Below are 13,730 nucleotides of genomic sequence, written 5' to 3'. Positions count from 1 at the left end.
GAGGGGGCTGGAACTGGGTAGGCTCACTGCACTGGGGATGGGGCTAGGGTAGGCTCACTGGACTGGGGATGGGGCTAGGGTAGGCTCACTGGACTGGGGATGGGGCTAGGGTAGGCTCACTGGACTGGGGATGGGGCTAGGGTAGGCTCACTGGACTGGAACTGGGTAGGCTCACTGCATTGGGGATGGGGCTAGGGTAGGCTCACTGGACTGGAACTGGGTAGGCTCACTGCATTGGGGATGGGGCTAGGGTAGGCTCACTGGACTGGGGATGGGGCTAGGGTAGGCTCACTGGGCTGGGGATGGGGCTAGGGTAGGCTCACTGGGTGGGGGATGGGGCTAGGGTAGGCTCACTGGGCGGGGGTGGGGCTGGGGTAGGCTCACTGGGCTGGGGATGGGGCTGGGGTAGGCTCACTGGGCTGGGGATGGGGCTAGGGTAGGCTCACTGGGCTGGGGATGGGGCTGGGGTAGGCTCACTGGGCTGGGGATGGGGCTGGGGTAGGCTCACTGGGCTGGGGCTAGGGTAGGCTCACTGGACTGGGGATGGGGCTAGTGTAGGCTCACTGCACTGGGGATGGGGATAGGGTAGGCTCACTGGGCTGGGGCTAGGGTAGGCTCACTGGACTGGGGATGGGGCTAGGGTAGGCTCACTGGGCTGGGGCTGGGGTAGGCTCACTGGGCTCGGGCTAGGGTAGGCTCACTGGGCTGGGGTAGGCTCACTAGGCTGGGGCTAGGGTAGGCTCACTGGGCTGGGGCTGGGACTAGGGTAGGCTTACTAGGCTGGGGCTAGGGTGGGCTCACTGGGCTGGGGCTAGGGTAGGCTCACTATGCTGGGGCTGGGACTAGGGTAGGCTTACTAGGCTGGGGCTAGGGTGGGCTCACTGGGTTGGGGCTAGGGCAGGCTCACTGGGCTGGGGCTGAGGCAAGGGTGGGCTCACTGGGCTGGGGATAGGGTAGCCTCACTGGGCTAGGGATAGGAAGCTGTGCGGGCTAACTGGGTTCAGTGGGCTGGGGGCGTGGGAGGTTTCTGTTGTTCAGCCACTGGGGCCGATTTTGCAATGTTGTCACTGAACGAAGGCCTGTGAAAGGCTAAACTAGAGAGAGGGAGGGGAAAAAGGGAAGAAGGAGGGAACAGGGGGAGAGGGGAGGGGGGAGAGCAGGGGCTTTGAAGAGGGAGGAGCAATTAGCTGTCTCACGGAAAGCCCACGGAAATGACTGATTGCAGGCAGGGTTAGAGGTCAAGGCCAATGCCCGGGTCCCAGCTCGCTGGAATCACAAAACGGGGCTTCCACAGAATGAAAACAGGAAAAAAAGGAAAACATAGTTCCCTTTTAATTAGGTTCAGCTACACACAAAAATATGCAGCCCAGTGGAATATTCCTAGAGGGAGTAGGACACATCTCTTCACTGAAACTTACTCACACAAATAAATCATAGAAGTCTTCAATCCCCATAAAAACATAGGAGAAGATTAGTCTCGCCCTCAGTTTACAGTCAACCCTCACAAGTCAAAACTATTCCACAAATCATGCCATTTCTACATTTACTACTGTCGGCTGACATTCTACCCAGATTCAGATGTTACTCTGCAATTTCAATTCACTGCCTGACTGTGTTTGATACCTACTGATCCTGACTACGTCATGGATGGGCCAGGCTGGTTTAGATATTCCTATTGACAGTCCTTTCATAAGTGTCGTACTCCCCGGAGAACGGACAGGGCAGCACATTCTGAGGCCATGATTCTGATGGAGGTCAGCGAAGCACCTTCATTACCCCGGTAATGGTGTTTCATGTTTAAGGAACAGCCTGTGACCACCCCTGAGTGCCCTGCGTGAGAAGAACATCAACTCTCTGCCCGTCTACGTCAACCAACCAACATCCAGCGCACACACACACACACTAAGTAAAGTCCCTGGCCAAAACAATATAATCCTACTGTTATATTTGCATTAGCTGCCAATCTGAATTTATTGTGACACCATCTTAGCTCACACAGAGTTCACACCAGTCAGACTGTCACAGTGTGTAATTGGTTACAGTGTGGCATTAGGTAGAGTGTGTAATTGGTTACAGCGTGCTGCAGGGAGACCGTCTAAAGGGCAATGCACAGGAGAATTTGCATGTTTGATATGTGTGTGTATGTATGCATGTGAATGTGTGTGTGTGTGCGTACGTGTGTTCTTTGATTAATGTGTGTGCATGCACGTGAGTAAAATACACAATCGATCCCTATTCTTTCTTATCCTATCCTCTCTGGCAGGTCAGCAGCATGAGAGAAAGCTGTAGGGAACAATGTGCAGTATGTGCATGTCTCTAGTGTTGTCCCTTCCATTTGCAGGAACAGACATGTACACACCAGGGTTTCCATTAGGAACATGTGGCATCGAAACAACGTGACCGGGAAGATTTGAATTTACTGGCCATTTGAGAGATTTACCGGACCCATATGAATTGGTTGTGTAACCAATTAGGGTGTCTACCCACTGTGCTCAGAAATAAATAAATCACATTTAGATCATGGTAATTCATCTGAACAGAACATGCAACTCCTGTAATGAAGAAGCCAATAAAATATTTGCCAAAATGCAATTAGTGGGAAAACACCATTCTAAACTTCTAAACAGTTCACCTGATGAGAGCTGTTCCATATGTGACAGGAATGAAAATCTCAGTTAGAAACTCAGAGGGGGAAATCTAACGATGCAACAACGAGGATGGGTTGTTAATATGACTGGGATTGTGCTTTTGGCTTCTCAACAATGAAAGAAAGTTGATATGAAAACCAATAGAACAGCAGAGAAATGCTGGTTAATGACAGCAGGAAGTCTTTAGAAAATAATTGCCTCCACGTTTCGATGGTTGGATTTTGCCTCGGCTACTTTGAAGCAAGGTAAGACATTACTCATAATATGAAGTAAACCGTTCAGGCTTCAAACTATTAAGTATATGTTTTCAAAATTAATACTTCCTCCAGCTCACATTGCAAAGTAGTGGGTGGTGTGTTGATAGCCTGCCTACTGTTACACGCATGGATTGCAATAAGATGTTTTTCCATTTCCCAGCACATTTAAACCAATACAATTCCTCACACACACACACACACACACACACACACACACACACACACACACACACACACACACACACACACACACACACACACACAACACGCAAACACACACACACACACACACTGCTAGGGATGGTGGAACATTCAAATTAAAATCTCACACTGCTAGGTAATCATGCACAGAGGCAGACCTCCAATATCAGATACAAGATATCTATATAACAGCAGAAACAGTGAGCTGGAGGGGCATATCATTACCTCTGCCTTGCACCTGTAGGGAAGACTGGGGCCTGTTGAATGTGGTTGTCTATCCTCTCATTTACTCCTCCATAGGAAAGGAAAACAGCAGGATCTGCTGTGACGACAACAGAAAATAAGGGCTACTTGGGCTTGAACTGGGCTTGAACTGGGCCTGCCCAACCATGAGAGTGAGTTCTGTAGACTGTTCTGTAGAACTAATACTGTAGCGCACCAGATGGAGACGTACGATGGGCTGTAGGAATGTATCAGAATAGCAATGAGGTAAGCTACCAGCCTCGCACCCAAACACTTACCTCACAACAGTAAGTTAGGATGCCACAAAAAATTATGTTCCATAAATGACTGGGCTGGCTACATTTCGTGTTCGGCTACCTCAGTTTATCAGCCAATTAGCTAATGCTGGTGCTGGAACTCTGGCCTCCATACTAAACCAGTCCCAGCGTAGTGGTGTGATGCATGAGAGGCTCCAGAGAGATGCAGAGCAGTGTCAGGTGGAGGTCTATCACTAGGCTGCCCTCTGACCCCTCTCCATCTCTCTTTCTCTCCATCTCTCTTTCTCTCCATCTCTCTTTCTCTCCATCACTCTTTCCCTACAACACAGTCTGCTTCAGCCATCCAACTCCAGCGCCTAATGTGCGCTCTCGCTCTCTCTCTCTCTGCCTGGCCCTCTCTCTCTCTGCCTGACCCTCTCTCTCTCTCTTACTCTGTGACTGGTAGAGGAGAACAGTGTGTCTGAGTGATGGTAGTGCCTCGGCCTCTCTCTCTCTATCTCTGTGGCTGGTAGAGGAGAACAGTGTGTCTGAGTGATGGTAGTGCCTCGGCCTCTCTCTCTCTATCTCTGTGGCTGGTAGAGGAGAACAGTGTGTCTGAGTGATGGTAGTGCCTCGGCCTCTCTCTCTCTGCCTGGCCCTCTCTCTCTCTATCTCTGTGGCTGGTAGAGGAGAACAGTGTGTCTGAGTGATGGTAGTGCCTCGGCCTCTCTCTCTCTGCCTGACCCTCTCTCTCTCTATCTCTGTGGCTGGTAGAGGAGAACAGTGTGTCTGAGTGATGGTAGTGCCTCGGCCTCTCTCTCTCTATCTCTGTGGCTGGTAGAGGAGAACAGTGTGTCTGGGTGATGGTAGTGCCTCGGCCTCTCTCTCTCTGCCTGACCCTCTCTCTCTCTATCTCTGTGGCTGGTAGAGGAGAACAGTGTGTCTGAGTGATGGTAGTGCCTCGGCCTCTCTCTCTCTGCCTGACCCTCTCTCTCTCTATCTCTGTGACTGGTAGAGGAGAACAGTGTGTCTGAGTGATGGTAGTGCCTCGGCCTCTCTCTCTCTATCTCTGTGACTGGTAGAGGAGAACAGTGTGTCTGAGTGATGGTAGTGCCTCGGCCTCTCTCTCTCTGCCTGACCCTCTCTCTGATCTCTGTGACTGGTAGAGGAGAACAGTGTGTCTGATCTCTCTCTCTATCTCTGTGACTGGTAGAGGAGAACAGTGTGTCTCAGTGATGGTAGTGCCTCGGCCTCTCTCTCTCTATCTCTGTGGCTGGTAGAGGAGAACAGTGTGTCTGAGTGATGGTAGTGCCTCGGCCTCTCTCTCTCTATCTCTGTGGCTGGTAGAGGAGAACAGTGTGTCTGAGTGATGGTAGTGCCTCGGCCTCTCTCTCTCTATCTCTGTGACTGGTAGAGGAGAACAGTGTGTCTGAGTGATGGTAGTGCCTCGGCCTCTCTCTCTCTATCTCTGTGACTGGTAGAGGAGAACAGTGTGTCTGAGTGATGGTAGTGCCTCGGCCTCTCTCTCTCTATCTCTGTGACTGGTAGAGGAGAACAGTGTGTCTGAGTGATGGTAGTGCCTCGGCCTCTCTCTCTCTATCTCTGTGACTGGTAGAGGAGAACAGTGTGTCTGAGTGATGGTAGTGCCTGTCTGTGACTGGTAGAGGAGAACAGTGTGTCTGAGTGATGGTAGTGCCTCGGCCTCTCTCTCTCTATCTCTGTGACTGGTAGAGGAGAACAGTGTGTCTGAGTGATGGTATCTCTGTGACTGGTAGAGGAGAACAGTGTGTCTGAGTGATGGTAGTGCCTCCTCTCTCTCTCTATCTCTGTGACTGGTAGAGGAGAACAGTGTGTCTGAGTGATGGTAGTGCCTCGGCCTCTCTCTCTCTATCTCTGTGACTGGTAGAGGAGAACAGTGTGTCTGAGTGATGGTAGTGCCTCGGCCTCTCTCTCTCTATCTCTGTGACTGGTAGAGGAGAACAGTGTGTCTGAGTGATGGTAGTGCCTCGGCCTCTCTCTCTGTGGCTGGTAGAGGAGAACAGTGTGTCTGAGTGATGGTAGTGCCTCGCCTCTCTCTCTCTCTATCTCTGTGGCTGGTAGAGGAGAACAGTGTGTCTGAGTGATGGTAGTGCCTCGGCCTCTCTCTCTCTATCTCTGTGGCTGGTAGAGGAGAACAGTGTGTCTGAGTGATGGTAGTGCCTCGGCCTCTCTCTCTCTGCCTGACCCTCTCTATCTCTGTGACTGGTAGAGGAGAACAGTGTGTCTGAGTGATGGTAGTGCCTCGGCCTCTCTCTCTCTATCTCTGTGACTGGTAGAGGAGAACAGTGTGTCTGAGTGATGGTAGTGCCTCGGCCTCTCTCTCTCTATCTCTGTGACTGGTAGAGGAGAACAGTGTGTCTGAGTGATGGTAGTGCCTCGGCCTCTCTCTCTCTATCTCTGTGACTGGTAGAGGAGAACAGTGTGTCTGAGTGATGGTAGTGCCTCGGCCTCTCTCTCTCTATCTCTGTGACTGGTAGAGGAGAACAGTGTGTCTGAGTGATGGTAGTGCCTCGGCCTCTCTCTCTCTCATCTCTGTGACTGGTAGAGGAGAACAGTGTGTCTGAGTGATGGTAGTGCCTCGGCCTCTCTCTCTCTATCTCTGTGGCTGGTAGAGGAGAACAGTGTGTCTGAGTGATGGTAGTGCCTCGGCCTCTCTCTCTCTGCCTGACCCTCTCTCTCTCTCTATCTCTGTGGCTGGTAGAGGAGAACAGTGTGTCTGAGTGATGGTAGTGCCTCGGCCTCTCTCTCTCTATCTCTGTGGCTGGTAGAGGAGAACAGTGTGTCTGAGTGATGGTAGTGCCTCGGCCTCTCTCTCTCTGCCTGACCCTCTCTCTCTCTATCTCTGTGACTGGTAGAGGAGAACAGTGTGTCTGAGTGATGGTAGTGCCTGGCCTCTCTCTCTCTATCTCTGTGACTGGTAGAGGAGAACAGTGTGTCTGAGTGATGGTAGTGCCTCGGCCTCTCTCTCTCTATCTCTGTGACTGGTAGAGGAGAACAGTGTGTCTGAGTGATGGTAGTGCCTCGGCCTCTCTCTCTCTATCTCTGTGACTGGTAGAGGAGAACAGTGTGTCTGAGTGATGGTAGTGCCTCGGCCTCTCTCTCTCTCTCTGTGACTGGTAGAGGAGAACAGTGTGTCTGAGTGATGGTAGTGCTGGCCTCTCTCTCTCTATCTCTGTGACTGGTAGAGGAGAACAGTGTGTCTGAGTGATGGTAGTGCCTCGGCCTCTCTCTCTCTATCTCTGTGACTGGTAGAGGAGAACAGTGTGTCTGAGTGATGGTAGTGCCTCGGCATCTCTGTGACTGGTAGAGGAGAACAGTGTGTCTGAGTGATGGTAGTGCCTCGGCCTCTCTCTCTCTATCTCTGTGACTGGTAGAGGAGAACAGTGTGTCTGAGTGATGGTAGTGCCTCGGCCTCTCTCTCTCTATCTCTGTGGCTGGTAGAGGAGAACAGTGTGTCTGAGTGATGGTAGTGCCTCGGCCTCTCTCTCTCTATCTCTGTGACTGGTAGAGGAGAACAGTGTGTCTGAGTGATGGTAGTGCCTCGGCCTCTCTCTCTCTATCTCTGTGACTGGTAGAGGAGAACAGTGTGTCTGAGTGATGGTAGTGCCTCGGCCTCTCTCTCTCTATCTCTGTGACTGGTAGAGGAGAACAGTGTGTCTGAGTGATGGTAGTGCCTCGGCCTCTCTCTCTCTATCTCTGTGACTGGTAGAGGAGAACAGTGTGTCTGAGTGATGGTAGTGCCTCGGCCTCTCTCTCTCTGCCTGGCCCTCTCTCTCTCTGCCTGGCCCTCTCTCTCTCTGCCTGACCCTCTCTCTCTCTCTATCTCTGTGGCTGGTAGAGGAGAACAGTGTGTCTGAGTGATGGTAGTGCCTCGGCCTCTCTCTCTCTGCCTGACCCTCTCTCTCTCTCTATCTCTGTGACTGGTAGAGGAGAACAGTGTGTCTGAGTGATGGTAGTGCCTCGGCCTCTCTCTCCCCATGTACCACTAGGTCTGGAACACCTGCATCATTTACATGAACTTCACTGTCCCGCTTTATTGATTTTCTTGTGCATAAGTAATGTAATCACTTCACCATCCGTTGCATTTATAAATATTAACACTCACGGATTCTCACTCTTGCAAAACACAGCTGGTGTACAGCACTGAACTTATCACGCATAATAAACCCGTATATAGAACAGAATTTCTTTCATTTCCCACAGCCAGAAACGCACCTAACCTATAAATCTTTCAAAGGCTGACAGTTAGAATGTATGCATAATACGATCTCCCCTGTCTGCGTGAACAAATATAGATCTGCCTCATATGTAATGACATACTATATTCTTTGTGTTTTGGGCTCTGGTCAAAAGCAGTGCACTGTATAGGGAATAGGTGCTGTGAAATCTTCAACTGGAAAACATGCAAACACACGCAGGACATTGACAGAATACCTTGAAAAGTATGCGCACCAAATTCAGGACAACCATCCTGAAGATATTACTGAGCTATAACTCCTAGCTATGTTTGGAGTCTACTCTTTGACCTGAATGAGAAGCATTCTGACACCGGCCACCAGGCTGTCTGGCTCAGTGTTTAACAGTTCTGGGGAAACACCGGTGGTGACAACCACTCAGGACAATAAAACAGCAAAGCTCCAAATACAGTAGCAGACTTGAACCATTATCACGACACAGAGCCACTCTCCTAGACCTGGAGCGAGGCCAGTCCCAGGCTCATTTACAACCCTCCCGTCTCTCCCTGCCTGCCCCAACCCGCCCAACACAACACTAAACACAGTAACCTGGCCTCGTCATCGCTCTTATGGAGAATGTTAAATGACACAAAACACTGGCCGGGCCTTCTGTTCTGTTCCTGGAAATTCCACCGGACAGCCTTGGGAGCCGGTCCAGCAGTCATTCGATAGATACCCTCGTAATGTAATGTCACAGCTCCATTTAAAACAAGTCAGTGTATCTCTTGGCAGACATCTTGGCCAGCTGTTTCATTAGCGCAGTAGATCAGAAATAATGGAGCGTTTGATTACGCCGACGACACTGCCAGCCATATGCACATACGGCATGTAGCTTTGTTACAGTGGATGGATGGCTGCATGCATGAACGGATATAGTGTTATTACCATACAGAGTGAGTACAGTCCCTGTTGCTTTCAGCACACAATTCAATAGAGCGCACTTAGTATATGTATCTCCATGGCTGTACGTTAACTCACGTGTTGTTGTTCCTGAGCTTGACGTGCCCTCCAGGCTCCAGGATCTGGCCGTTCTTCAGCCAGGTGAGCTGGGGCACAGGGTCGCCCTGCGCCTGGCAGGTGAAGATAGCAGTGGTGCCCACCGGCCGGGAGATGGACTGAGGAGGCTGCACAAACTCTGCCGGGGCTGTGGGCAGACGCAGGGGAAAGAGAAAGACAGATAGTGGGCTACTTACTAACTGAATATAAAGTGCCTTGCTACACAGCTACAGTAACCTGCTGACAGGGCCTTTCTCATTCCCCATACTATGCTGCACAACAACTATGAGTTTTCACCAGTGGTCAGAAAAGATAAGCTACCAAGGTATTTTGAAAAAGCAGGAAGCTCCCAGAGCCTCCTAGAGGGACTTATAAAAGGGGAGAGAGGAATAAAGGTGTATTATCCTGGGCTTAATCCAGCCTAATCACATTGATCAGAATTAGATTGGGTGGGGATTAGAGACAGTGTTTAGCATAACAATTATTAGCTGAGGATCAGATTATCGTCATTGGAACTGAGAAGCAACATCTAGGAACACAAAAAGGGAGGAGGAGGAGGAAGAGGAAGAGGAGAGAACAGGGAATCTATTCACAAATGCAGAATAACTGGTATAGAACACATAAACTGAGTGAAAGGCAATGCAGTGCAGATACAGTATCTTTCCCGAAAGTCTTTCAGTGTTGCACAATTTCACAGCTACTGACCTTCAGCCTCCAGCCAATGATCCCTCCCTCCCTCCCCCCATCCCTCCCTCCCTCCCTCCCCCATCCCTCCCTCCCTCCCTCCCCCATCCCTCCCTCCCTCCCCCATCCCTCCCTCCCCCATCCCTCCCTCCCTCCCCCCACCCACCCCCCATCCCTCCCTCCCCCCATCCCTCCCTCCCTCCCTCCCCCCACCCACCCCCCATCCCTCCCTCCCTCCCCCATCCCTCCCTCCATCCCTCCCTCCCTAGGAGTCATTCTTTCCCTCCTCTCTTTGAGCTATGAGCCATGCTCCGTTTGCGCTAATTGACACAAAGCAACAGGTAATGCAAATCTCTATTACCTCTTAATTAAACAGTGTTTAGTTTCGCCTCAAATGTGTGATTACACTCCTCCGGATCTGATCAGAGCTGTTTGTTGTTATTTCTGTTGGGGTAATTATCTCCCCTCATTATTCATAGCTGCAGGTATTATTAGCCACATCAATATTTTCATATATGAAAAGAGTTATTTTCATAATAACTTCCTAATGAGTGGGAAGACAATTAGACCGCAATTAGGGATCATCTAGTCGTAATTTAGAATGAGATCATTCCCACAATCAGCAACTATTTTCCCTTCAGCAGGTTTATTTGCCAGTCAGCTGTCCTTCTGGTTCTAATATTTCTATCTCAAATCAAATCAAAGTTTATTTGTCACGTGCGCCATATACAACAGGTATTTACAGTGAAATGCTTACTTGCAGTAATAGTGCAAAAAAGGTATTAGTTGAACAATAGGTAAGTAAAGAAATAAAACAACAGTAAAAAGACAGGCTATATAGAGGAGCGAGGCTATAAAAGTAGCGAGGCTACATACAGACAGTTAGTCAGGCTGATTGAGGTAGTATGTACATGTAGATATGGTTAAAGTGACTATGCATATATGATGAATAGAGAGTAGCAGTAGCGTAAAAGAGGGGTTGGCGGGTGGTGTGTGGGACACAATGCAGATAGCCTGGTTAGCCAATATAGCAGCCCCCCCCAACCCCTGTTTTTACGATGCTGCGACACATTAACTATGCAAATAGTCTGGGTAGCCATTTGATTACCTGTTCAGGAGTCTTATGGCTTGGGGGTAAAAACTGTTGAGAAGCCTTTTTGTCCTACACTTGGCACTGCTTGCCATGCGGTAGTAGAGAGAACAGTCTATGACTGGGGTGGCTGGGGTCTTTGACAATTTTTAGGGCATTCCTCTGACACCGCCTGCTGTAGAGGTCCTGGATGGCAGGCAGCTTAACCCCAGTGATGTACTGGGCCGTACGGACTACACTCTGTAGTGCCTTGCAGTCAGAGGCCGAGCAATTGCCGTACTAGGCAGTGATGCAACCAGTGCTCTCGATGTTGCAGCTGTAGAACCTTTTGAGGATCTCAGGACCCATGCCAATTTTTTTTTGTTTCCTGAGGGGAAATAGGTTTTGTCCTTCCCTTTTCACGACTGTCTTGGTGTGTTTGGACCATTCTAGTTTGTTGTTGATATGGGCTCTAAAGGAACTTGAAGCTCTCAACCTGCTCCACTACAGCCCCGTCGATGAGAATGGCGTGCTCGGTCCTCCTTTTCCTGTAGTCCACAATCATCTCCTTAGTCTTGGTTACATTGAGGGATAAGGTTGTTATTCTGGCACCACCCGGCCAGGTCTCTGACTTCCTCCCTATAGGCCGTCTTGTCCTTGTCGGTGATTAGGCCTACCACTGTTGTGTCATCTGAAAACTTAATGATGGTGTCGGAGTCATGCCTGGCCATGCAGTCGTGGGTGAACAGGGAGTACTGGAGGGGACTGAGCACGCACCCCTGGGGAGCTCCAATGTTGAGGGTCAGCGTGGCAGTTGTGTTGCTACCTACCCTCACCACCTGGGGGCGGCCCGTCAGGAAGTCCAGGATCCAGTTGCAGAGGGAGGTGTTTAGTCCCAGGATCCTGAGCTTAGTGATGAGCTTTGAGGGCACTATGGTGTTGAACGCTGAGCTGTAGTCAATGAATAGAATTATCACGTAGGTGTTCCTTTTGTCCAGGTGGGAAAGGGCAGTGTGGAGAGCAATAGAGATTGTATCATCTGTGGATCTGTTTGGGCGGTATGCAAATTTGAGTGGGTCTAGGGTTTCTGGGATAATGGTGTTGATGTGAGTCATTACCAACCCTTCAATCTATACTGTCTTCCTGTAAACAAACCCTCCCCTTTCCAGTTCTAGTTATGTAGCATCCTCTATCTATACTATCTTCCTGTAAACAAACCCTCCCCTTTCCAGTTCTAGTTATGTAGCATCCTCTATCTATACTATCTTCCTGTAAACAAACCCTCCCCTTTCCAGTTCTAGTTATGTAGCATCCTCTATCTATACTATCTTCCTGTAAACAAACCCTCCCCTTTCCAGTTCTAGTTATTTAGCATCCTCTATCTATACTATCTTCCTGTAAACAAACCCTCCCCTTTCCAGTTCTAGTTATGTAGCATCCTCTATCTATACTATCTTCCTGTAAACAAACCCTCCCCTTTCCAGTTCTAGTTATTTAGCATCCTCTATCTATACTATCTTCCTGTAAACAAACCCTCCCCTTTCCAGTTCTAGTTATTTAGCATCCTCTATCTAAACTATCTTCCTGTAAACAAACCCTCCCCTTTCCAGTTCTAGTTATGTAGCATCCTCTATCTATACTATCTTCCTGTAAACAAACCCTCCCCTTTCCAGTTCTAGTTATTTAGCATCCTCTATCTAAACTATCTTCCTGTAAACAAACCTTCCCCTTTCCAGTTCTAGTTATTTAGCATCCTCTATCCATCTAATTCTCATCTTAAGAGAAGAGGTGTTACAATGGTTTTCTAATCTCAGCTATCTCCATACTGTCACCCTGTCAGTAAAAGTGCGGGACCTGAAATTCACACCATTCTAGGCACTGTGGTATGATGAGGATTAGGTTGGCTCGACCCTCCTGTCCAACTCCCTTTTCATCTCTCTCTCTCTCTCCCTTTTCATCTCTCTCTCTCCAACTCTCTCTGTTTGCTCTTTAGAGGCTGTGTGTATGTGAGTAGGGGCTGGAGGGAAGGGCTGGAGGGAGGCAGGGGGATGGTGGGTCAGGGAGAGTATTGATGTGCAATTGTGGTGCGGGTCTGATCAGCACTCTTTCCCCCATTCCCTCTCTATCTTTCGCTCTCCGTCTTTCAATCCTCTCCTCTCTCTCTCTAACCTTCTCTCTTTCCCTCTCCCCCTACTCTCTATTACTCTCTCTCTTTTTCCATTTCTCTCTCTCTCTCTCCCTCACTTTCTCACTCTGAGGTAAATGAAGGGTAGTGCAGTGAGCAGAGGGCCGCTGTGCCAACCATCTGGCCTGGAAGATTACATCAATTCTCTTAAGCAACAGCCTACCTTACTCTGATCAAAACATTCGGCCGGACGGCGGGAGAGTAGCATGTATGCTGCTACTCTATACAGTCACCGAGGCCTTATCACCATAACAACCCTCTCATAGCCAGACAGTCAGTCAGTCATATGCGCCCCGACTGTGAAATACGTCCAGGAGAACATTTCTGCCATGAGAATATGAAACAATGCTTCTTGAAGGCTGTGTCCACAGCAAGGCTTCAGCCTTTTTGTTTCTTATCATAAAACACATGTATTGTATATCGCACCAGATCGTTAGCTGAGGGCGCGTTCTAGTTTTCACTGATTGATAAAGAAACCATAGACATCGTCACATAATCAACAGCATGGCTTTCTTCCAGAACCTTCTATAGCAGGGCCTTGTCTAACAACAGACAGGAAGTTTCAATGAAATATTGACTGGGAGCAGTATTGCTATTGGCTGGGGCCAAGGGCAGGGTTCTTTGGCTGATAAGCATGTGAGGAACACGCTGAATGCCTCCTGCTACTAACCACCTCCAACTGGTAAAAAATGTGTAAGAAAATTGCACAGCGAATGAGACACACACACATTTGTTTTACTAACCTTGTGGGGAGCTAAAATTGATTTCCATTCAAACACACCAGTGGAGGCTGGTGGGAGGAGCTTCCACTGACACACACACACACACTGACACACTGACACACTGACACACACACACACACACACACACACACACACACACACACACACACACACACACACACACACACACACACACACACACACACACACACACA

The 13,730-nt window shown here is 49.4% G+C and overlaps 1 protein-coding gene across 1 annotated transcript in view; it reads right to left on the bottom strand.

Moving 5' to 3' along the window:
• The window catches only part of LOC124035792 (immunoglobulin superfamily DCC subclass member 3-like), a 121,954-nt gene that overhangs the window by 28,862 nt on the left and 79,362 nt on the right, over positions 1 to 13,730 (bottom strand). Inside the window, exon 7 of the mRNA XM_046349525.1 lies at positions 8,838 to 9,003. Coding sequence (XP_046205481.1) covers positions 8,838 to 9,003 — 166 coding nt within the window. The remainder of the gene's footprint in view (positions 1 to 8,837; positions 9,004 to 13,730) is intronic.

This window comes from Oncorhynchus gorbuscha, linkage group LG05, assembly GCF_021184085.1.
Source record: "Oncorhynchus gorbuscha isolate QuinsamMale2020 ecotype Even-year linkage group LG05, OgorEven_v1.0, whole genome shotgun sequence".
Classification (NCBI taxonomy): Eukaryota; Metazoa; Chordata; class Actinopteri; order Salmoniformes; family Salmonidae; genus Oncorhynchus; species Oncorhynchus gorbuscha.
This window is presented reverse-complemented; position numbering and strand designations above follow the sequence as displayed.